The 25,096-nt window shown below is 40.8% G+C and overlaps 2 protein-coding genes across 14 annotated transcripts in view; both read left to right on the top strand.

Moving 5' to 3' along the window:
• The window catches only part of UBE4B (ubiquitination factor E4B), a 34,787-nt gene extending 13,883 nt beyond the window's left edge, over positions 1-20,904 (top strand). For 5 of the 8 annotated variants that reach the window (XM_042883117.1, XM_042883118.1, XM_042883119.1 and 2 more), the window contains 21 exons: positions 3,846-3,987; positions 4,331-4,431; positions 5,175-5,289; positions 6,591-6,674; positions 8,198-8,254; positions 8,607-8,723; positions 8,804-8,902; positions 9,407-9,520; positions 9,977-10,175; positions 10,324-10,462; positions 11,833-11,932; positions 12,370-12,497; positions 12,885-12,983; positions 13,843-14,078; positions 14,723-14,849; positions 15,134-15,278; positions 16,382-16,516; positions 16,893-17,084; positions 19,314-19,488; positions 19,957-20,103; positions 20,512-20,904. In XM_042883117.1, the coding sequence (XP_042739051.1) occupies positions 3,846-3,987; positions 4,331-4,431; positions 5,175-5,289; positions 6,591-6,674; positions 8,198-8,254; positions 8,607-8,723; positions 8,804-8,902; positions 9,407-9,520; positions 9,977-10,175; positions 10,324-10,462; positions 11,833-11,932; positions 12,370-12,497; positions 12,885-12,983; positions 13,843-14,078; positions 14,723-14,849; positions 15,134-15,278; positions 16,382-16,516; positions 16,893-17,084; positions 19,314-19,488; positions 19,957-20,103; positions 20,512-20,573 (2,713 nt within the window). In that variant the 3' untranslated portion in view covers positions 20,574-20,904. Of the gene's footprint in view, positions 1-532; positions 647-3,845; positions 3,988-4,330; positions 4,432-5,174; positions 5,290-6,590; positions 6,675-8,197; positions 8,255-8,606; positions 8,724-8,803; positions 8,903-9,406; positions 9,521-9,976; positions 10,176-10,323; positions 10,463-11,832; positions 11,933-12,369; positions 12,498-12,884; positions 12,984-13,842; positions 14,079-14,722; positions 14,850-15,133; positions 15,279-16,381; positions 16,517-16,892; positions 17,085-19,313; positions 19,489-19,956; positions 20,104-20,511 lie in introns of all 8 variants that reach the window. The other 3 variants (XM_042883115.1, XM_042883116.1, XM_042883122.1) reach the window with 1 other exon arrangement.
• Positions 20,905-23,333: 2,429 nt separating this feature from the next.
• Positions 23,334-25,096, top strand: part of KIF1B (kinesin family member 1B) — an 83,421-nt gene continuing 81,658 nt past the window's right edge. For all 6 annotated transcript variants that reach the window (XM_042883441.1, XM_042883439.1, XM_042883438.1 and 3 more), the window contains exon 1: positions 23,334-23,623. The gene's annotated coding sequence lies outside the window, so the exon portion shown is untranslated. The remainder of the gene's footprint in view (positions 23,624-25,096) is intronic.

Raw genomic sequence — 25,096 nt, 5'->3', positions numbered from 1 at the left:
ATCTGCTTCTGCTGGACAGTAAACCAAGCAGACATCCTGCTCTGAAATCAGTTCTCTCAGTAGGACTGTAGCTGATTTGCTGAAAGCTGTTAAATGCTGGACTGTGTTAGGTTTGATTCCCTAGTGCATATATTTAAATTACAGATTAGTCTGTTTCTGTAGGGTAGGCCAAGTACTACTGCATTCTGTCTCTGGCTGCTCCTAGAGTCTCTGTTCGCTGCAGGAGGGATAACTGAACAGGCAAGGTTTTGGAGCCACTGCTGAACAGTTGTAGCTTAGAACAAATTTTGCTTCTATAAGATCTTCAAAATTATTTTTACATTTTTTGGTTGTGAATGTATGGTGTGAATATGTGAATAACTCATAGTGTCATGGAGCATGGTAGTATTGTCTTAGTTTTTACTAATGTGAGCTGCCTGGCTGCATGCTTAGAGAAGACAGTTTTGGTAGACTTAAAAGAAAAGCTGTTTGTTCTTTCCTTTTGGTGTAAAGAAAAGCAATCTGATGGCCTTTTTCATTTCTGTTGTGGTAGTATATACGACAACCCTTTCTCCCTCCTCTTCCTTGGCGTTTCTGATGTGTCTGAGGACAGTAGTGACGAAGAAAATGAAGATGATGATTTTTCTTGTGTCCAGTTTGGGTCCAGGTATTGGAGCAAGAGAATGTAACTTGCATGTCTGGTTGTGTAGGAACTAACAGTATGAGTAGTGCCAAGTGTTTTTCAAAGTAACTTGGGAAATGAGTAGAGCCAAGCAGGTGACCAGGGTTGTTTGTACGAAGGTATATAAACACATGTAATGAATGCTAGTTAGTCAGCTTGCCTTTTTTTTTTCCCTTTGAAGAGATGACTGGGATTAAGGAAATGTTAATCATGCTGCCTTTTAAGTTTAATGAGCACAGTTTCTGAAATGTTGTTTGAGCTGAACTCCTCATTGACTGTGTGTGAGTAGGAGGGGTGCTATTTACCCATGGTTGTAATTTTAAAACCAGTGGTACATCATGTTGCATATTCTCCTATAAAAATCTGGAACATGAGGATATTGGTTAAAATGTAATGGCAGAGAGCCAGCTGATGCTAAGGGAGTTGTTCTGCTGTCGATTGCTTGGCAGCTGAGATCTCTCCTCTATCTGATAAAGAAAACACCTGAAAGTTGGAGCTCCTGGGGACTGTGGCTGTTTGTGGTGGGTTGCAGGGTGTTCTGCTGTAAAACAGAGGCTTGGGAGTCATAGAGCAAAAACCTTCCACTTGTGTGACTCTGAGATAGGTGGAAACAAACTGAGGGTTATTCCTCGTTCTGTTTGGAGGCTGCCAAAAAAAAACTAACACAGCCTGCAGGACACCAGGCATGCCAAGGAGAGCAAAGCTTTTGGAGACGTGAACAGGGTAGGATCTTTAGTTTTACCTCCCATTGCTGAGTGTGCCTGCAATGTCTTGTCTGATGTTGAATGTTTTCCCATTAAATATGAGGTTTTGGTGTGAAAAAAGGACAGCCCTCCTTCAGGACAGTTTGTCGTATCCAAGTGGTTTGTGTTCTTTGTTGATGAAAACGTTTCTTTTCTTTGCCCTTTAAAATCTGACGCTTCATCTTCATTGCATGCACAGCAACTTGTGAGGAAATGCCTGATTCTTTTGGATCAACTCAAATTGGAGAAAGGGGATCTATTTTGTGCAAAACCATGTATTTCAGGAAAACTTTCTGAAAAATGATACTTCTGTAGTCTTGCTAGTAGCCAGAACGTTTCCTCTGAACATTCCGGTTCCTAATTATGATGGGTAGTGATTTGGAGATGCCCTCTGGCACGTTGTCTTGTTCTAATAGGCAGAGCCAGTGGCAGTTTCCTAATGTCTAAGGGCAGCACAGTCTGAGTTATAAGCTCTACGTGCATGGTAACAACTGGGAGGGAGGGACTGCTTCCAGGCTTTCAATCCTTTGTGAAGTATTTTAGTTAAAGCAGAACTGAAGGAAAAGCTAATTGCTTTTACCTTTTAATATTAGACCAGGTCTAGACTTTAGGAATTATTCTGGGATGTCAGGGAATGCCCTAAAAGACTTGGTATGAGATAATCTTCCCCCTCCAGTGTTTGTCTGTGGTTATTCCTGTGGCATGTTGGGATGCTACAGCTAAAATCGGTTAACTAGAATACCTTCTGCTGGCATCTCCTTTTTTTCCTTTCCATCTAATTTCAGATGAGAGAACTTGGTAACAAAGGTTTACGCTTTGTTTGTGTGCATACTTGGAATTTGGGTTTGTTTTTAGCCACTGTTTTTTTTAATCTCTTCAATGTTAGCAGTTTTCTCTTAATATTACATTGAGTTGCACGGCCTTTGGTAGGGATTTCTGCGGCTGCTGTGCTTCTGGAATCTTGGTTTCTTTATTATGTCCTGGCATTCTACAGACAGCAATAAGATGTTAAGTTATGAACACAGTGACTGTACAATTATGCAACAACTTGCAGACTGAAAATAGCAAGGCATTCAGTGTGTGTGTGGAGGATGTATGAGGTCTGCATTGGAATAACTTCAATTATTGCTGCAGTGAAATCATTAACAGAATGACTAATTGTAGAAATAGTAGTTCTAATATAAATTGCTGTTCTTAAAAGAGAATCTTAAAACGCTGAATGTGAGAAGTCAGGTCTAGAAGAAGCAATAAAAAATGGAGGTATGGTTTCATGGTAACCCAATACTACCTCATTAGAGATACATTTTACAAGGGTTACTGTTAATTGCAGAACTGAAAACAATTCTCTCTGCAAAAGAAACTTGTTACCAGAGCTTTTGTTAGCTCAGCTGCCAAATGCTTATCAAGTGATAACCTTTGTGTGATTTATTGATTGGACTGTAAAGCTTGCGCAGTAGCTTTGTACAGCTTGATTATTACAGCATAAATTATTTTACAGCGTATAGGAAGTTACACTTTGTAGTCTGAATGTGTTTTTTGAAAGCTGCCTATAGGAAGAAATACTGTTATTTTCTCAGTTCAAGGTCTTGGACTTGTAAAGGGGTCTTCATTTAAATCCACCTTGATTTTGCACCAACTTTCTTCAGTGAAGAATAGTAGCAGACCATCCACATGCTTTTTTCTTTGTGGGTTTAGTTTCATGTTTACAATACTGCTGTTTTAATCTTCTCCCCTGTAGCTGCATTGCTTACCAACGTGGCATATCTTGCTATAAGGGAATCAAAATGAACTGAGTTGAAATTAAACAATCTCAGATGTGGAAATGATAAATGAAACAGTTGCTTGGATACGTAGCCTCCTGTTTTTGATTCTCCTCCCTTGGAATACATAACATGATTATCTGTAGCTCTCATGTGTAAGCCAAGGTCTCATCTTTGTGCTTGGAGGCTTTTACATTCTTTTGGCAAGTTTGAGAGTTGGTGGAGGTTCGTAACTTCTTGAATGTTGTTGACAGAGACCACAGGAGCTGTGCAGAGATTGCATCACTGCATGGAAGTGTTGTGATGTTCCAGGGGTTATAGCACTGTTGACATCAAGTGTGATATAAAGGCTGTTCGCTTCCAGTGCTGCTGTGTGATAAAAAGGTTGATTCCCATTAAGTTTTTGTGCCTTATTGCCACTCTGATACCTTGTTCATTTAACAGAGTAATTGATTCTTTGGTCGTGTTACAGCGCAGCTGACTTTTTTTTTTGAGTTGGACAACCCGAAAGGGAGAGCTCACAGAAATGGTCTTAACTGTTGAGAAGGCTGTGTGCCTGTTGGAATGGAGTCCTCAGAGAACTGACAGGTGGTCAGGAGCTCATGAGTTACTTGGTTGTGCAACACTAAAGAGCTGGATCTTACGCTCTCTTTCTTTTTTGTGTGTGTGTGTGTTTTAAAGTGTGGGAGGCTCTGGCAGCTCAAGTGTTTGCGATTCCTGCAGTGACCACTTCACCATTGAAAACTGTAAGGAGACAGAGATGCTGAACTACCTCATTGAGTGTTTTGACCGGGTTGGAATAGAGGAGAGAAAAGCACCAAAGGTACATTTAAGAACATCATTTTTGAGCTTTCTATATGTTTCACATACCTAAAACAGGCAGAGCTAGAAGTTACTTTTCCTCTTTGGAGGGCAGCCTTCTGCTGCATTTTATTGGCATTTATTCCATGTAAAGCATACTCCTGTGAGAGGGTTCTGTATTTTGCTGTAAGCTTTTGCTTGTAAGGAAAAAGGAACATACAGCTCTTTATGTATGGTCTGAAAGACTTTTAGCTGTAATCCTGCTAATCCTTGCATATTATATCCATACTGCACAAATGGAGAAATTGATCATATTTCCTGTTCTGTCTCTGAATTTTGTGTTAAAATGACTTTAATTTTGTCAGATGTGTAGCCAGCCAACAGTGAGTCAGTTACTGAGCAACATACGATCGCAGTGCATTTCGCATGCTGCTTTGGTGCTCCAGGGATCCTTAACGCAACCAAGGTAAATACAGCTGATGGTGAACAGGAAAGTTAGATTGTTCTCTTTTGAGATCTATCTTTTTCTTCTGAAGATTAGGTAAGGAAACTGAAGATCAGTTTTTGGAGCAGGATGCATGTATGTGCCTGAGGAATCATTTATTGCTTTACCACTGGATAGTGTTGTTCCCACTAATACCTTCATGGAGAGAAGTTTAAGTTACTCTGGGTTTGCTTTCAGATGCTTCTACTATCTCGAAAGCTGCACCAGTTATCCTTTGTGTTTGAGACTAGTTCTGTCTTTACATGAACCAATGTTGACAGTGGAATAGTTTTCTGTATGTAATAAAGAAAAGAAGATACTTCTTCAGAAACTTAGGGAGCAGTTAAAAGCAATGACTGCATTAATTCAGAAAACACTAACTTTAGGTTCTTAATGCTAGTCCAACAACAAAAAATGTTGTTCTTTCACTAGTTGAGCATAACAAAGGGTCCTTTCATGAGAGAGGAGTAAAGGGAGAACCAATTACTACACTGAAGCCATTATTTTCTTCCAGCCTCATTAAATGAAAGTGTGATGTTGGCAGCAGCATCTGCTTCAGAATAATCTCTGCACAAGTAACTGTAGAAGGCAAGGCTGGTTACTTCTGAAAGGAGCAGGTGTCCACATACTGACGATCTGCTTTCTGGCACATCTTCAAATGTGCTGACTTGGATGTTTTTCCCGCATATAGTCAATAGCTTTGGATTTCTTTTGCACAAATAAAGGTCACTGCAGCAGCAGTCTTTGCTGGTACCATATATGCTGTGTAGGAATCTCCCATTTGGCTTCATCCAAGAACTGGTGAGAACAACTTACCAAGATGAAGAGGTGTTCAAACAGGTAAGACATTAATTAAGAAAAAAAAAAAAGAAATAAGTGGAATTGTAGGATCTTAACTACTTGCCATATTCAGGGGTGCATTTTCAACGGTTTATTCTGCATCTCACAGTTCTAGATCTGTTATTTCAAGGCCTAACAAACTGTTAAACAGTTTGTTTTTTAACTCATTTATAATATTGTGAAAAGATTGACTTTCTGTGATTCTAGTTATTAAAAATGTATTTGTTAATAAGCAGCACACGCTTACGTAGATGTTGAAGTGTGCTGACTCAGCATGTCTGCATGCGGTGCTGATCTATATTACAGGGTTAATCTTGAGTTTTTATCTTTCTGTTTTAATACAAAAATATTAAAAATATGCAAGCCACCACACTTCAGTAGTTATTATTATTAGTATTTTAATATCTTGAATAGTTTGCATATAGGGTACTTAGAACATTTTATAAATTATTGGCCTTTTCCAGAGGATGTGACTGAAAAGCAGAAGCTTATCCTGTGTGTCAGGGTAATACTCTGAGATGATGCAAATTTGTAACTTATACATTTAATAATTAAGACACAAAATTAGCATGCTTCTGGTCCATATAACATTAAAGCAGGAGGTCACAAAGGTTGTAACAATCTTTCATAGTAGTATTGGGCAACTCAGCTATAAAGATATTTATATACTTTTAGACTTTTAGAATAGCATTTGATTTCTCATATTTTGAAGAAAAGTTATCATCTAAAACACTGTTACTATCTTTTTGTGGGGGAGCAGTTGTCAGAGTGGTGTGACTGGGGCTTAGGGCTGGGTATCATTACTTTGGTTAGTAGCTCCCTTCATGTTTCCTCTTTTAACATCCCATTACTCCTGCTTGGTATCTTTACTCTTGCCACAATTAAAATTTCCCAGCACAAAACCAACTTGGTACATGGCAGATTGAAAATCTGAGCAGTGTGATTTCCTCAAGCATACAGGCAAGCTGGTAATTGTCCCGAGGGCTGCCAACCCATTGGAGACCTTGATGGTGCTTCTGCGTGTTCATGTGCATAATTAACATGCAATTCAGGGATCTTATTTCAGAGCTTTAAGCAAAACAGTTGGCTGAAAGGTGGGTATTTTTAGCATTGATACCCTTATGCATTCAGGCATTGAAATGTCACTTGACATTGACCTAACTAATAGAAATTCAGAGAGAAGATCTTTATTTTTTCCGTTGTGTGCTTGCAGTATCTGAAAAGTGAGCGTGCATTTCATGCAGTTGCTTGGTCATTAGAATTATTTTTTAATTATTTTATTTATTTGTTTGTTTTTACAGATCTTTATCCCAATCCTGCAAGGCCTGGCTACAGCTTCCAAAGAGTGCTCCCTTGATAGTGACAATTTTAAGTACCCCCTTATGGTAAGGACTGTTCTTTTCTAGAAGATTTGCTTCATGATTACTGGTAATAGGCAAATTCTATGCAAGCTAATGTACTTTGCCATTTTTGGACTGTGTTTGGTTAATTTCAAACTTCATGCTGGAAGTTATGTGAGTGTAACGCCCATAACACCTACATTTAAGGCACAGCAGACTTTGTGTAATGGACTATTAAAATATTTATCTGAGTTGCTTTACGTAAAACAAATCGAATGTAGGGATTTCATCATGCATGCCAGCTAAACACAGTGGATGCTAAACTTCTGCAAATTTAAGTCTGGGAAAGAAGGAATAATATCCGTACCAATATTTGTTGCTCTTGTGGCAAGTTAAAATCTATTGCATTAGAATCAACATTATGTGGATTGATGGCTGTGTGCTGTAGGAAAATACTGTAATATTCCCTGGCTGAAAAGTTTTGTTGTTGTTTCTTTTAAGTGCATATTTTAGTTCCTAGATTTTTCCCTCCTGCTGCTTTTATTGACAAAACAAATCTTTTGAACACCATGCTTGACCACAAAAGAGCAAGCTAAATGCTTGACTAAACTAAGCGTTGTCAGCTACCACTTCAGATCTTAAGATCTTCAGTGAATCATGCAAAAAAAAGGCTGTTCTTCATATCCTGGGTTTCATTTGTACCTGGGGAAATAAACTTGCCTGGGATGTATGCTGGAAATCAAATGAAGTGACTGGAGCACTTCTGCAAAACAGCCATCTTCTCTTGTTCGATTTTCCTGTTGTTCTGGTATTTGCTGCTCAGTCACTTAAATTGCAAACTGTTGCAAATTCGTCAGGAGGAGGAGAAACTATTTGAAAAAAAAAATTCAATTTTGATAATCTTTAGTTGCACAGTGTTCACCAAAAGGTTGGAATAGTAGTGACCAGCTGTGGTGTAATTGAAGTATGAGAACATGTAACTGGAGAAGTGGGATATGTGAAAGCCTACAGTATTCTTGTGTTTTCAAAATTGTCTGTTATAACTACTTTCTTTTTTCTGTGCTGCAGTGTAAAGTGAGTTAGAGATCTGGGATAGGATTCTTTGTTTCTGGCTACTGTGTTCATCTGACATTTTTCCACTCTGACTCAAAAGACAAAGGCCTTGCTGTATGTATAGTACAATTGCTCTATTTATTATTGTTACTGACTTTTATGTGGCAGTTCAGGAGTCCAGCAAAGACATTGTTATGTTCTGATCAAGCAAATAATTTGCACAGCTAATTTTGAAACAAGTGCAATAACTTATTATGGTGTGAGACATTAGCTTTTTTGAGACAGATGGAAACAGATGTAAAAACTAAGTAGGGGAGCAGGGTGTGCTCTAGTATTTTTTGGACCTCTTCACCATTTGATGGAATTTTTTCCACTGGTTAAGGGAAAAAAGGTTTGATTTATTTTATTTTTTTTACTATTTTTTTTCCAGCTGTTTATTATGTTCAGCTTATTATTCTTAAATAAACTGTCTGCAAATTGTACACAAGTAATCTTTTTTTGCAATTTTCTTATAGGCATTATGTGAACTTTGTGAAATCAAGTTTGGAAAAACGCACCCCATGTGCAGTTTGGTAAGTGGATCTAAACTGATTTTTCTAAGTAAGACTTACTCTGTTGATTAATGTGTTCCATGTTGATAATTTATAATTCTAAAGAAGAGCTGCTGTGATGGCTAATGCTCAGTGGTAGCTTAAAGTAGTCTCGTAATGGGAGTCCTTTCTCCCTGAGAATGTAGAAGGGCTGTTATGAAGGTGACTTAGATTTCTGAAATACCAAGGAGATGTTTCCATTTAGATCACAGCATGACTGAATTTTGAAGAATTGAGGCTGTGTGGTAAAACACTGTGAGGTGACAGTGCAGGTAAAGGAGTATGGCTGACATGGCAGCTTTATGATCAGTTTGCTGTTTCTCATATTTTCTAGGTTGTCTCTTTGCCCTTGTGGCTGCCTAAATCTTTAAGCACAGGTGCAGGAAGAGAGCTGCAGAGACTTTCCTATCTTGGAGCCTTCTTCAGTCTCTCTGTCTTTGCTGAAGATGACGTAAGTGTCCTAGAAGGATGCTGACAGAATGGTTTGTTCTTAGTGCTTGATATGTTCAGCAATATTCGTTCCACTTTCAGAACAAAGTTGTTGAGAAGTACTTCTCAGGACCTGCCATCACTCTTGAAAACACCCGAGTTGTTAGCCAGTCCTTGCAGCATTACCTGGAACTAGCGAGGGTAAGTGTCCTTGTATTTAAAGAACTGCAAAAATATTATGGGTTTTTTTGTTTGTTTGTTTGTTTTTTTGCCTTAACAAAGATTAATAATGTCACCTAAAAAAATCCAGATTTTGTATTAAACAATAAATCTTTCAGGATATGGCTGAAGGTAATTAGGTAAAAAAGTTGCTGAGTGCTGCAAGCCTGTCTCGGAGGTTGTAAGCCAGTTCAGACTGTATTAGAACACTTAGTCATGGATCGTAGTTAATGTTAGAGGATGAGTTAAGAAATAAACCACCAAACTACTGTATTAGTTGTTTGTGCTGCACTAGTCTTACATATGCATCTTTTTGTAACTATTGTCATAGCTTATGTTTCCATACAATCCTGACAAATAAGATTGTAGCAGTAGTTGTTGAGAGTGGAATTTGTTTCTGTAAAAATATAGAAACAGAAAGCAGGAACACGATGGTGTTGTGTTGTAGTATGTGCAACCTAACAGAACTTTTCCTTGGAATTGCAGCAAGAGCTGTTCAAGATTCTGCATAGTATTTTACTGAATGGTGAAACTCGAGAGGCAGCTCTCAGTTACATGGCAGCTGTTGTCAACGCCAACATGAAAAAGGCACAAATGCAGGTAAATAAAGGCAATGCTCTTTTTGTGATTTATGGATCTTGTTAGTGGGTAAATAACAGGAGGTGGCTGCTTCAGTATCTTCAATACAGAAGAATTTTGATTTTTGTACTGTGACGGCAGGAGGTCAAGCCATCAGTCATCAAAGTAGGTTTCCCATTTCTGAAATGATTCTATGGTATCTACTTGATCAATTTGTGTTGTTTACTATCTTGGAATTGCCATGTCCTGATGGTAATGAGAATGACTGTTTGAATGTGAACCATAGAGAAAGATAATTCATTAAGTGACTAAATGACCTTCTGGCTGTCAAGAGGGCCTTCTTACAGATCCGAATTCTTTCTCACTTCTTTTTCTTTAACTTCTTGCTTTGTTTATGTTGAATACTGTTCAAGCAGCAGAAAATATCTTTATACTTCTAAGAGTAGATCTTTAACTATTTCCTTTCTTATTCTGCAGACAGATGATCGTTTGGTGTCTACAGATGGTTTTATGCTCAACTTCCTATGGGTACTGCAGCAACTAAGTATGAAGATCAAGCTGGAAACGGTTGATCCCATGTACATATTTCATCCCAGGTGTCGTATTGACCTCCCAACAGATGAGACAAGAGTGAAAGCAACAATGGAGGATGTTACAGCCTGGATTGCTGAGCTTTGTGAGTACTGTATTAATAGAGCACTATGATACTGTCTACTCATATTTGCTTTAAAAGAAAGTTGAGTTTAAGGTCTTGCCCCTCCTTACGGCAGTTCATATTCTTAATTCATTCACTTGTACTGTTGATTTGTTTACTCGTTTTGTAGACAGAGATCCGTCTTCGTTTTCCGATCCGAAATTCCCAACTGAATGTTTCTTCTTAACCCTGCATGCCCACCATCTCTCCATCCTGCCAAGCTGCCGTCGGTACATACGCAGACTGCGAGCCATCAGGGAACTCAACAGGTTAGAAGTTGTTCTTTCGTAGTACGTGTGAGATGCACTGCTGCTCCTGCAATGTCTTCATCTCACCGCAGTGGGAGGTCCTGCAAACTTGATGGAAATTATAATGACAATTTGAGTAAAGCTGTTGCTGAGTAGAAATCTTAACTGTTTGCTAATCTGATGCTTTTGACAGTTACAGATTGCTTACATTAAGAGACTGTGGCTTGCATCAGGAATTCAAATAATAGTGGCAGGGAGGTTATTACTTACCCAAGGCAGCTCAAACTGGTGAGAAGACCATTCTATTTAAGAGAATTGAATTGATCTTTAAAGCGCTTTAGAATTTATGACAAAACTTTGCTTGTTAATCTGGGGTGTGGTTGATGATGTGTAGACATCAATGTTCTGAGCTCTTTAGCATATTGCATGGAAATTTACATATTTGATAAAGGAATGAAGGTAGATGACTTACAATTCTGGAAACAATACTGTATTAGCCGTGCTTGTGCAGTGTTTCGTGTTCCAGAAGATGCATGTGGTGTTCCCATGGCTTTTGGGGGAGGGAGTGACTAATTGTACAGTCTGTAAAAAGGCTTCAGCAGTGAATTCTCAGTGCTGCCCATGTGCCTGTATTTTAGCACATGGTTTACCATTTTACAAATTATAAATAGTTAAAGTTAAGATGTTGACAGGAAGATACTGCTGTTTTCCATTTTTCCTGGGGTAAAGCCAAACAGACTTTTATATTTGCTCAACCTCGAAGAATACTCTGTTAAAATTAGAACAGATTTTTGGATCATCAGTATTTTCCATTGTTTATAGTTGCACTCACTGCATTTTGGTAAATGTTCCTTGGCAATAATACCATGTGTTCATCACAGGATTTTTGGATTGGATTCACAGTGATTTCATTTTTTGTTTTAAAAGCACACTCAGGCCAAGACACTGAGAAGCTGCAGAAAGCAGGGCAGGAAGAGTCAGTGTACTTTAAAGAAAAAAATATTTTCAAATAAACAGGCTGAATTGGTTGTAAATAAGCTGCACATTTGGCTTGAAAAAGGAATTACTTCTTTTCCTTATTTAGAATTGTTGAGAATGCTGCCTATGCAGCAGTCTCCATGTGGTGCTGCAGTGTTGAAGAGCTCTTGAAGGCATGTACGTTGGACCTAGTTTATATGGGATATTTGAATGCACACTGCAGATGTTCTATCTGCATTTGCAAAAGCAATTTATTTGTCTTGTGATGATGAGTAACTTCTATAAAGATAATTAGCTTTCCCCCCACTTTTCTCAATCTTTCCTCTCTCTTTAGCTAAGTAGATTAATGCCTTGCAGATGGCAATAGGTAGCCCCCTCTGTCACGATAACCAAACACTGTGTATGGTTTTCAGGACTGTTGAAGATCTGAAAAACAATGAGAGTCAATGGAAGGATTCTCCTCTGGCTACCAGGCACAGAGAGATGCTAAAACGTTGCAAGACGCAGCTTAAGGTTTGTGAGCGGTTTGAGTTGAAACTAAATATCTTTGTTAAGCTGGCTGTGTTTAGTTTTTTTTTCTGAATGGTTCAGTGCAGCTTTCTGTTGAAGTTTCTTGAAATGGATACTTTTGAATCTGTGCGCTAAGGGAGCTTGTTAAAGTGTATTGTGACTGCATTCATGTAGTGTGTGATACTGCATGACATTAATTGTGACTTAAAACTCCAAATAATACCAAGATTAATTCAGACCTTATTCCTGAGCAATAAGGCAACAGTATAATATTGTGATTTGTTTAGGGGTAGCTGTGTGCACAATCCATGCATGGTGATAGAACTCTAGGCCTCTGTACACTTGCCATAATGCACAAATACTTTGGTTAGATAGGATAAGATTGGCCATCTTATTATGTTGTCCTGCCTTGGATTAATTTTTGTTTGCGCCTTTTGCAGAAACTGGTGAGGTGCAAGGCTTGTGCAGATGCTGGTTTGCTGGATGAGAACTTTCTCAGGAGATGTCTGAATTTCTATGGCATGGTGATCCAACTGATGCTTCGCATCCTCGACCCCGCCTATCCCAAGTGAGCATTGGGGTTGTCTGTGTAAATCATATCAAAGATATGGTAGATTATTTACTGAATTATCTACTTTAATTCAGCAGTTCTATTTTATGATGTTTAGTCTTTATGTTCTTGTGTAAATGTTCCTTTGGTTGTTTTTGTCAGTGATATGCGCTCGTATTGAGTGTCTTATTTGTAGTTTAAGGTTTAACTGGAGGATGTGGGGTGTTGGGGAAGCAACCCACAGATGTGTTCAGTGGATCTGAAGCATTGGCACTGACCTTCTAAAAAATCTGTCACATCTTTTATAATGTCTTTTTATAGGTGAACTCCATAGGAGAGCTCATATTGCTGTGTACTTAGCCCAGGAGTTTCACTGTCCTTTCTGTTGTATCTTTTACTCTGCAGCATAAAACTGCCTTTAACGCTTGAAGTTCCGAAGGTATTTGCAGCATTGCCAGAGTTTTACGTGGAAGATGTTGCTGAATTTTTATTTTTTATTGTACAGTGAGTAAAAGTTATTTCTAAAGAAAGTCTGTTCTACCCTTTACCCGTGGCAGGGAGTGTCCACATGAATAACTTAGGGTGTGAATGTAGTTTGCTAGCTATTTTGTAGTTGTCATGCTGTTAAATAACTTGTAAGATTATGGTGGTGGCAGGAATTATTACAGATATAATGCCTAGCTGACCTCCTCTTAACCTAAATTATTCCATGATATTGATCTGCTTTCTCAGGTAAGCAAGCTCAGACGTTTTCTCTTTCGGTTTTGCCTTGAAGGATTTTCTTAATGATTTGGATCTTCAGACCATTTAATTTTATGACAGGGTTAATTATCACTAGATTATTTAAAAAAAAAAAAAAAAAAAGGCTTAACTAGTACAAAACTGCCTCTATTACAGGGATTAAATGCATTTGTTTAATTGTAGCTGTTCAGACATGCATGGATACTATTTGGATGTAATTCTGGAGTTCTGAAGCTGATTACTTTCTTCCTGATAATGTGCCTTAAAATTCAGACTGTACTGTGGTGTGTGAGGAGGAGAGGAGTGGTTGCTTTTGCTTTCCAGAGGTGCTGCTGTAGCAGTACTCCATAGCAAATTTGCTATTATGTGCAGCAGATGATTTGGTCACGTTTCAGAAGAGAATGTTTGGAATTGGGGCTAAAATCCAGCTGCTAGTGGACAGCTGGCAAGACTTTTTGGAAGGGTAATATTGTCATGTCTATAGAGAAGGGCAGGAAGATATGATAAAAATGACTTAAGCTTTTCCTGTTGTTAATGAGATAACTGAAAGTGTATGGTAAACATTGTTTGGAATACAGGGCTGGGTTTTTTCATTTTGTTTTCCTTATCTCTAATTTTTCAGATATGCTCCTCAGGTGCTTTATGAGCCCTGTACTCAGGACATAGTGATGTTCCTTGTTGTGATGCTGTGCAACCAGAACTACATCCGAAATCCTTATTTAGTAGCCAAGCTGGTGGAGGTGATGTTCATGACCAATCCAGCTGTTCAGCCCCGAACACAGAAGTTCTTTGAAATGATTGAGAATCATCCTCTCTCCACTAAATTGTTAGTTCCCTCCTTAATGAAATTTTACACAGGTAAGCAATTCACTGATGTGAATGTACAGTAAGTATTATAAGGCAAAAAGCAGTGTTAGGTGTTGAGACCTCTTAAGCAAACAAAAAACCAAAGTCAAGATAGGCCTTGGATCTTGGACAGGCATAGTTTAGTTGCTCAGGAGTCCTTCCACAGGCTGCTGTGCATTGACAACTTTAGCACTGTATCTTGATGTGGTTACAGCTTGTGTGGTATTTAGATTCCAAACTGGAAAGCTGCTTTGTTTTCTAAGGGAGTATTGGGATTTACAACTGATTTTGCAAATCCTGTGGATTTGTATGCTTTGCATTGCTAGAAAGAACTGCTTTTGCTGCAATGTTTCCAGAGTTTGTTATTAGTTAAATTTTGGGGCATGGAACAGAATGGAGTTGAATACAACAGCAGGTGTGTTTCCTGACTCTTTTCTTCAGAATTCAGTTTGGTTCTTAATTGGGAAGTGGACAGTGATCCTGTAGGTAGATGTTAAAGTGGAAGTTTCTGAATAGGAATTAAATGCTCTCACTTAGAGCTTGGTGTTTGAAGGTCATCACATTGGAAGAGATGTAGTGTGTTGCATGATAGTCATTGTGGGAGGCTTATTTTCAGTTCTAGGATCTTGTGTTCTAGATCCAGTTTTCTTTTTCAGATGTTGAGCATACTGGAGCAACTAGTGAATTCTATGACAAGTTTACGATCCGCTACCACATCAGCACCATTTTCAAAAGCCTTTGGCAGAATATAGCTCACCATGGTACATTTATGGAAGAGTTCAAGTGAGTAAGAAATTGTGTATGGTGCTGCTTACTGTCATGAGAACTGCTGAGGAGGCCATTGCCATTGGGAATGGGTGATGCCACTTGCCATTGTGTTTTAAATGACAGCGCTTCCACTAGAACTGGTGTTTCTAAATGCTGAGCTCTGGACACCACGATCAACTTGGCTTGGGGAATGGGGTCATTGTTCAGAATATACAGTGCAGCAGGTGTGATGCTGGGGTTGCAGTCTGCTCTGCACACCCATCTACTCTGCAGTGATAACTGTGTTTCAATGTTTTCAGCTCTGGGAAGCAGTTTGTTCGCTACATCAACATGCTGATAAATGACACAACTTTCTTGCTGGATGAGAGTCTGGAATCCCTAAAACGTATCCATGAAGTGCAAGAGGAGATGAAGAATAAAGAGCAATGGGACCTGCTGCCCAGGGTAAACAGAGCTGTTTTTCAAAATGCCCTTTACTTCTTTTTAATTTTTTAATACAAGACCATTGTTTTTTTGTTTTTTATAAGTAAGAGGCAGCATCAAAGAGCTGCTTGTGAGAAGCAGTTCAGAATGCTTTTTCTTGCTGCCAGTATATGGCTGTGGTCACTCTGGATGACATTCTGCAAAAAAAACAAACCAAAACAAAAAAAAATCCTTCTGCATAGTTTTATTGTGGTTAGCAAACAATACTATGTGAAGTGCAAATAGTAAAAAGTTTTAAATTGATGTGCACTTAAAAACCTAGATGGAGGAATTAGGACTTAAATGTTTTTGAAGGAGGTTTTGGAATTTGCTCGCAAGTTGAATTGACTACAAGAAAATGATGCTTTTATTTTTTAATGCATTGATCCTGTGTAGCTTTGCCACAGACTATTGAAGTACTGCAGCTCAGATTTTAGCCTGATTAAACAATAATCGCGTGTGTTGACTCACTGATGTATTGATCAGGTATTTCTATTTTAAGGTTATCGATTTAAAAGAAAATGTAAAGATCTTGTTTGTTAAATTTATCCTGGTTTGTTCTTGTGAAGCCTTTGTTCCTGTCGGTGCCAGCTAGTGAGGTAAAGCCATTACTGTAGAGACAAAATGAGCTGGTACATGATCTACAGATTGTTCCAGTGTGATGCGTTTACTTACGGTGGTACACAAACTGGGAAGAACCTTTCTTGGCTCAGAATTCAAGCTCTCTTCATGTATTGGCATTTGGATGGAAGGGAAACGTAACCCGGTTTTGTAGTTGCGAGCAGTGGTTCTGGGATGTAAGCAGACTTACAAAACTTGGACTTCTGTAATACCACTGATACTCATCTTTAGTGTTGCAGAATTCTGAAGAGTTAGTGCAGCCTTTTCTCTAGTAATAGGTAAAAAAAAAAAGTCAGCTGTGTCTCAAGTTAAAAATGTATCATGTTGATTTGAATTGCAGTGTGTTCTTCTGCCTGCATAGATCGTGTTAGCAATGCGGCCATTAAGATTGTGATTCTTGATTGGTGATGAGGAAGGAAATTCTATGAACTTCACCTTGTAACCACTGAATATTTATTTTCTAGGATCAGCAGCAGGCTCGGCAGTCGCAGCTGGCTCAGGATGAGCGTGTCTCTCGTTCATATCTTGCCCTGGCCACAGAAACTGTTGATATGTTCCATATCCTTACCAAGCAGGTTCAAAAGCCTTTTCTCAGACCTGTAAGTCCTACTCAGATTTAACTTAGTACCTACTTTCTCTAACAGCTCTTCTCTTGGGTAATGTCTTGGAAATGTTTGGTGGGCCTTTGTCTCCCTTCTCTTCTTTCTCCAACTCCAACCCTATTGAAATCTATTTGCTCTTGAAGTTAGTTGTTACTTGGGTCACTGAGGTGGTGTGATCCTTCTAGACAAGAGCTGTTTACATTACTTGTATTTTTTTTATGGAGAGTGTGCCTAAAGAAAAGACACTTTGTGCAAGCCTACAAAATGATAATTATATCGGTTAATAATTCCTGATCTGGCTGTATACAAATCTGGTGATAATCTGTGTTATTACTACCTTTGTGCTATGGTCTGTTTTACTTTGCTCTCGTAGGAACTTGGACCACGATTGGCTGCTATGTTGAACTTTAACTTGCAGCAACTCTGCGGCCCGAAGTGCCGTGACCTAAAAGTTGAAAACCCTGAGAAATATGGGTTTGAACCAAAGAAGCTGTTGGACCAGCTGACTGATATTTATCTACAGCTAGATTGTGCTCGTTTTGCTAAAGCAATTGCTGATGATCAGGTGAGCTCCAAAAAAATAAGGGGGTTTGGGTGACAGCATTGTGCACAAACAGGGCTTTGCAGAATACTCTAGAAGAGTTTCATTTTACTTGCATGCTGCTACCTGGTTTCCATCGTATGTGTTGGCAATTTATTTTCTTTGCAAATCATCTCTGTATTCTCTCTGCCCTTGGTATATTTTGGTATATTTTCAAGTGGTTTTGAAAAGGAACGGAGCTACAAGCTTCCATAGCACTGCCAGAGGAAAGTTCCCGAGCGTTAGTTGCTGATAAGCTGCAGCCCCATTGTAAAGCAGCAGAAGTACCCAGCCTTGACTTTGCAAGTGGGGAAACTGAAGTGAATGTGTTCTGACTGCCCCTTCTGCTTCCTCACTAAGGACACACACAAAGGTAGAGCTGATGCTGAGAGCAAAAGCCCTTTTTTAACAATCCAAAATTCATTCATAGACTAAGTTTCCAAATCATATCCCCACTTTTTATGAAGGGCCACTTAATTCTTCAAGTGGGAGCAGTGACTATTTGGAAATTTTGAGGACAAATCCAACTGGTTAACTGCTACTGCCATTTAAAGTTTAGTAAACAGATAGAAAACTGCTTGATCATGGTAGCATCTCTCAGAAGTATTTTGATGAGTCTCCCATTGCAAATCTCAGCACGTGTTAGCAGGAATCTGAAAACACTGACGAAGCCTGGCTTATTGCCAGAGTTGTGTTCTCTGTGAGCTAGTGAAGAGTTGAGTGGGCACCATGTCCTAAGTAGAGAATGGTATTTCTTGGAGTCAGGTAGCATAATTTCCTTTCCCAAAGAAAGCAGAAACCTGTGAGTTCCACTGCATTACATTTTATCATCAAACTCAGCCTTGCACTGCAGCGTGAATAACAATTTTTATTAAAGGAACATTGTCTAGACTATTAAAAGGCAATCAGAACATGAACTTGTGAAGTTAAAAGCAAGTGGTGCTGTAGAACGTAAGCAGCTTCCTATTTTATTTTTTTAGTTATTTAGTGAGATGAAAGCAATATTTCAGTCGAATCCACAGGATGTGCAGTTGTTTCTCTGTGTTTTGCACTACATAGCTGTGAGGTTGTGAGCAGCAGGCAGTTCCTGCAGAGTGCTGCGTGCTGCACCAGTTGGAAAGCAAGTGTTTGGTGCTTGAGAGAGTCGTCTTACTAGTTTGGCAGCAGGGTTGTTTTTCATGTTAGGAGGAGCTGGTGCTATTTTTTTTTTTTAATATTGCATTGTGCATTACCAGAGAACTTAAGAGATCATCAGTATGTAACAAACTGCATGGTATCAGTTAGCATATTTGTTGTAAGATGTATTTCGCTATTCAATTATACCATGGATGGGCTGTGTAATCACATTTTTAGCTGTTGTTTTCAAGCTGTTTTAAGTTGAGGCTTCATTTTTTTTCCAAGTATGTGAATGTAAATCAAGGGATACAGAGCCATGCCTTTACAGGTATGTGTCAGTTGAGTGTTTCCTACCATGTGGGAGAGAATACCAACCACAACAAAAGACTTAAATGCACTGCTTCTGCTCTGTGTGGCAGACAACTCCAGGGTCTGAATTTGTTTCTTTTTGAGAATAATAAACACTGCAGCTTTCAGGGGAGAGATGCATATAAAATATGTAACCTGTGCTCCTTGAATGTTCAACCCTGAAAGCTGTTGCATCAGTCTTTTTTTTGACTTTGGAATTCTCTTAACAGCCAGGATGAAGTGGGATGTTAATGATCCTGAAGATCCCCAAGAGGTGCTGAGAGGCTGATGGAAAGAGCAGCTCTTTTGCTGCCTTCATCTACGATGGTTGGAGAATTAGGGTTTAAAAAAAGCTTTTATGCAATATTTTTGACCAAGACTGGTGAGGTCAAGAATATGGATAGTTGTTACAAGACAGATATTTAATCTAAGGAACAGTGCTAATAATTATAGTCAGCCTCTCTGAATGCCTGAACCATTTTGATTAGTTGGTATTGTCTTCTAATGTGTTTTTTTTCTACCAAACAGTTCTACAGTAGTAATGACCAATACAAAAGCACAAGTGTAACCCAAAGCTGATATTTTTGTGCTAGATGAAGTGCTCTGTACATTATGATTTTCTGTCTCACATAATTTGAGGTTTTATTGATCCCTTCTTAAGTTTTTAAAAGCACTAAAAGAAAGGTCTGTAGAATTTCTGCGGCATATTAGGATACTGCAGCTCAGCAAAGTTTTATGCTTTGCTTGTAGAGGTCCTACAGCAAAGAGCTCTTTGAGGAGGTCATATCAAAGATGAGAAAGGCTGGAATCAAATCAACCATAGCAATAGAAAAATTCAAACTTCTGGCAGAGAAAGTGGAGGAGATTGTTGCCAAGAATGCCCGTGCAGAAATTGATTACAGCGATGCTCCGGATGAATTCAGAGGCAAGTTGATTTCTCTAAATACTGAATTGTTAGGTCAACACAGATTTGTTTTGTTACTTTGTTTTAAGTACGATTATGTATTAGTAGAGACTGTGTTTATAGAGGCTTACATCCTTCTCCATTTCAATTAAATTAGCCAACTAAGAGAGACAAAAGGAGGTTTTTTTGTTTGTTTCCCTGGAACTGCGTTGTCCAATCCAAGCCTTGTCTTCACTGCATGTGATTTAAAACAGTAAGGAAAAAACAATCTGAAATATGGTGAAAGTGGCTAACTCTTAACCTTCCTACTGTTTTTTCCTATCTGTACTGGGGCTAAATCGACTGCTCATTTTAACTTGCTGCTGCTTTTACCTATTTTCTGTAACTTCAGCAGTATAGCTGATTGGAGGCTGAGTATCAGTTCTGTGCGGTAGGTCTGTGTTCAGGTGAAGCTCTCTGTTGTTTTCAATGTGATGGCTGTGTCCTCAGATCCGCTCATGGACACTCTGATGACTGATCCCGTGAGGTTGCCATCTGGAACCATTATGGACAGGTCAATCATCCTGAGGCACCTGCTGAATTCTTCCACTGATCCCTTCAATCGTCAGACGCTGACAGAAAATATGCTGGAACCAGGTATCCTTGCTTCTAAGGTGGTGATGGACCTGTTGATGTGGGGAAGCAACACGTGTGCATTTTCTGCTCCATATAATATCAGCAGATAGCATCGAGGCCTCAGTAGAACTGTCAGTTCTTGAACTTCAGCTTGCATGGAATACTTAATTCCTTATTTCTCCTTTTTCTGAAAATAAAATTGAACCACCCTTGAGTTCATACTGGGCTAATGGATATTGTTGTGTTAGGTAAATGGGTAATTCATTTACTTAAAGCTGTGCAGAAAATCCATTGATAGAAGAAAATAATAGTAGAAATTCCTGATTGGGTTTCTAGAAAACGACTTGCTATTAGTCATAAGAAGCAGCATTACTAAATAATTGAACTACCAAGTTAATTATTTTTTTTTCCTCTTCTTTACCTTATTAGTGCCAGAACTTAAAGAGCAAATCCAAGCCTGGATGAGAGACAAGCAGAATGCTGACCATTAAGAGTTCCCTTGCAGTGCACGCCAATACCAGTGGGAAGAGCAGGGCGTGGGCTGTGGGCTGACACTGGGGCAGTTACACTTGGAAAGCTGCTGATGGGATTAGCACGCCCACTGGCATAACTTGCTGTAGCGACCAGAAGCATGTGGACAAGAAGAAAAGCAGCTTAAATCTTGTACATATATTTAAGTGATAACGATGGTCAATAACACGGAGGACAAATTAGGAAGTTGCTTATGTTACAGAACTGTCCTTCAGTATGTCACGTTTTGGAGTTTTTACAGCTGAATTATTTTAGCAATGATGAATGGATCAGGGCAGCATCCCTTCAACCTTATTTTTTACAGCCGGATATCCGTTAATTTGATTGTGGTTAGAACCTTGGACATTTTGCTGCTAAAATAACTTTTTCCTCTTTCCCTCCCTTCTTCCAACCATCAGACCTGCACTGCTGTCTTTTTTTTTTTTTTTTTAATGCAAAAAAAAATCCCTGTGAAGAAACAAAATCATTCCCCTGCCCTCAAAAGAATATACTCTGTGCGATAACTGTGCCTGCAACAAAGTGTTAATCTTGGGATCGTATTTTTATATTATGCATATTCACATATTTGTTTTTTTTAATTGGTGTTAGAAGACATGAGGATGATTTGCAAAAGGCAAGGATTTGACATGTGAATTTTAAGTTCTGTTATCTGAGATGTCCCGCTGTGCTGATCAAGATGCTCTGGTATTTTTGAAAGGCCTTGATACTGAGATACATTACAACAGCTGCCAAGAATTAGATGCTTGAGAATACGAGGATTTCAGTGACTTTTTCAAGAAAGAAAATCCATTCTTTTATTGCTGCAGATATAATATATGCTAAATGACAGTTCTGAGCCGTTAGAGCTTGTCTGCAGAGAGCAGATCCTTTTATTCTGAGGCTGCATTTTTGGGGGCAGGGGTCATTTTTTATGTTGCTTACCAGTTTGTATCCGTGGCTTGGCCTTACCAAAGCAAAAAGGGTGCAGGAAATGTAGAATTACATTTTTCTTTCTTTCTTTCTTTCTTTCTTTCTTTCTTTCTTTTTTTTTTTTAAGAAAAGAGATTAAAAACATTCACAACCATTTTTGTATTACTGCCCCCTGCTTCTGATACTTGAATTTCCTTTTTAAAAAGGATTTGAAACCACAGTGTTTTAAAATTAAGTCTGTAAAAAAAAGGTTGTTTTTCTTTTATTTGTTTTTCGCTGTGTCCTCTATTCAGTTCCTGACTCTTGAACTACAATAAATGATGATACACACTCGCAGAAAGCGTTTCCTTTGTCCATCATTCCTTTGAGTCAGTGAGGGCAGCAAAATACAGATGTCTGTTATTGATTGTGAGTTGGGACCTGATAACAAACATCTTGATGTGGAAAAATGAACGCAGGTGTTAGCAGTACCCCAAATTAATGAATTTTCCTATTAGACTGAATGCTGGTGCCAAGGCCTCAGGGGAAGTTTTGGTTAGGTTGTGTATATGCCATGCTGTATGGAATTTTAAGTTAAATTATTATTATTTTTTTCCCAAGGAGGCGGGGAGCATTCCAGAGCTTCCATCTGCATGGCCTGTTGGAACAGAGAAATGTGTTTTATGCTTATTCTGGTTCCCTAATACAGATCCCTTCCACAGTTTCACATCTTTCTCCTCCTCCAAAAGTCACAGCACAAAGCCAGCTATGCTGTCATTTTCCAGCTGTTACTCAGCACCCAAATCCATCAAGGTTTATAATGTGGTAGGATGGTATGTAGCAAGCTATACCTTTTCACAAGGCTTTTTTTCAATCTTTTTTAATAAAGAAGTAATTATTATTATTATTATTATTATTTTGCGTGAAAAACTCATGAATGTTCAGTCAGAGATCAGCTCTGTGGGTGCACGTGAAGTTTTTTTGGTGTTCTAAACTGAAGCGTATCAAACGTTCTGTTGCTCCAGATAAAAGATACAAGATAAAACAAGAACATGATAACAATTCTTGTTTGCAGAAATTCGGGATGTTTCCCTTAACCTTCTACACGGGGAAGAAATGGAAGCATTCGCACATGGCGGAGGTTAGAGGTATTGCTGGGATGAGTTTGGTGCTGGCAGCGATACAGTGCAGCGCAATTGATTCTTCATCACAATTTACACTGAGGAAATGGCAACGTTTACATCTGAGTCAGCTGTTTGCCTCTGGCAGCGAGGGCGGACCGAGGCTCCTAATGGCAGGATGTGAGAATATTACTTAATTTAACCGCTTGCGTTAGAGAAGAGTGATATACGCTGAATGTCTCAGAAAATGTTATAATGGTGGAAATGGGAAACCCCGCCCGGTGCTGGCGGGCCGCCCCGAGGCGGGCACTGCCTCAGCGGCGGGGGCGCGCACAGCGGGCGGGGTGGGAACGCGCCCTCACGGCGCTCTTTGCGGATTAAAAGAGGGCGGAGGCGGATTCCGCCCCGAGCTGCGATTGGTGCTGCGGCCCAGGAGCCGATCCCGTTCGTCCCGAGGATCGCGGAGGGATTGACTCGGGAGGCGAAGCCTTTCATTGAGGACGGGTATTCCTGAGCTGCGATTGGCTCGCGGCAGTGTCAAGCTGATGATTGGCGACTAGAGGGGCGGGCAGGCACTAGTCTCGCGCGTGGCGATTGGTCAACAACGGGGCAGCGGGGGCAGCGGAGAGCGGCTATTGGCTGGGAGGACGTTTCACCCACCCCTCGGAGGCGGGGCCGCGTGCTGAGAGCCGCGATTCTGTCAGTGTGGGAGCGGCGCGGTCGGGAGCGGACCGCTGTGCCGCTTCTCCCCGCCGCGGCCTTTCTCTCCTCCCTCCCCCTGTCCCCTCCCTCTCTCCCTTCTTCTCCTTTCCCGCTGTCTGCTCGCTCTCTCCCTGCGACGGGCGGGCCTCACGGCGGAGGCGGCGAATTGTGATGGGGGAGGCCGCTTTCTTCCCTTTCTCCCTCCCCGCTCTGCTCTCCTTCTCCGACCCCAGCCGCTGACGGCGCCGGCGGCCCAGCACCGCCCGCGGCCCTCGGACCCCCGCGGCGGCCGTCCCCAGGTGAGGGGCGCTCGCCGCTGAGGGAGCGTGGCACAGCGGCTGCGGGGGGGGGAACGGAGGGAGGCGAAGAGCTCCGGCGGGAGCCGTAATGCGGAGCGGAGGCCGCTTGTTTACGCGCTGCCCGGCGGGGGGAGCGGGGGCCGCGGGTGGGCTGCGGCTCGGGGAGCGGGGCGGGCGCGGGGCCCGGAGCCGTCGGGGCAGCGCCGCAAGGCCCCGCCTCGCTGGTGTCTGTGCGGGCGTTCCGTCCCGGCCGCGTTTCCGTCCCCGGCGGTGCGGCCTTTTCCACGCCCGGCGTCGCGGGTGTCACCGATGTTCGCCATCCTTCGGGCTTGTCGTCGCTACTCTGGATGCGGGCGCGGCCGTTGGCTGCGGGGTGTGCGGAACCGGAGGGTGGGGGGGAGGACGGATGGATGGATAGATAGATGGATGGATGGATGGATGGCGCTTCCAGGGCGCCCGCCTTGTGTCTGAGCAGCGCCAGGTAGTGGCTCTGCCCCTGGCTGCAGCGCGGCGCGGTTCGAGGCAGCCATGTTGGGCTGGGGAGCTGCCGGCGCTTAGAGCCCGGGCGGGGAGCCGGGACTGGCATCGTGGGCAGAACGGGGGGCTGAAACGTAGAGCGGCGTTCAGTGCGTGCTGATGGACGTTCAGTGCGTGCTGATGGCGGCTTTCTGTCTGCTCTCTGAATCGCGGAATCAAGCGCTGAAAGACGTCTGTACCATTTATTTATTTGTTTTTAAAGAGCATTCTTTTCATTCCCATCTCCTCTTCAACTGTTTTTTGTTATTGTACGGCCCAGTATATTGCCGTGTTGGTGAATACCCCACATGTTTATACCATCTGACTCTGCACCTCTTCTATCCGGCGTTGCCGCTCTGTAGCAAAGTCCCAGGGCAGCGATTTGTGGTGTGTGAGTTCAGCTGATATGTCAGACCATCAGCACTACCCGATCCTCACAGGGGGACCTAAATTTGGATCCCCCGCCGCCCCCCTGTTGGTAATCCCTGCTGCTCTGAACAGCTGTTTTGCTCACTTTCCACACACTAATCTCTGGGCCCGTTCCTTGCCTTTCTTTAGAGCTGCTGTGTGGTTAAGTTACAAGTAGGAAACAATTTTTCTGTTTAAAAGTTGGCACATTCTCTGGTAGGCATCTCATATTGTTTCTTGCCCGGATAGGACTCAGTGGTTGACTGTTGAATAAAAGCAGTACTTCTCTTGTGTGTGTGAACCTTGTTTTTGTAACAGCTTTGGATTGGTTACAAACATGCTTGATGATGTAAATAAAATTTTGACCCTTTTAGCTCCTGTTTTGCTTGTAACAATCTCAGAAAAAAACAATACATTCTGAACTGATTCAGAACTTCAGAATGCATCCAAGGCTCCAGGTTCCAATGAGGTTCCAGTGTTTATTTATGCATTTGGGTGGAGGCCCACATGTAGTTGCAGGTGCTTTGAGATCATAAGTGGTGATTGACC

This window comes from Lagopus leucura, unplaced genomic scaffold, assembly GCF_019238085.1.
Source record: "Lagopus leucura isolate 7727_CA_CO unplaced genomic scaffold, USGS_WTPT01 Super-Scaffold_100037, whole genome shotgun sequence".
Classification (NCBI taxonomy): domain Eukaryota; kingdom Metazoa; phylum Chordata; class Aves; order Galliformes; family Phasianidae; genus Lagopus; species Lagopus leucura.
This window is presented reverse-complemented; position numbering and strand designations above follow the sequence as displayed.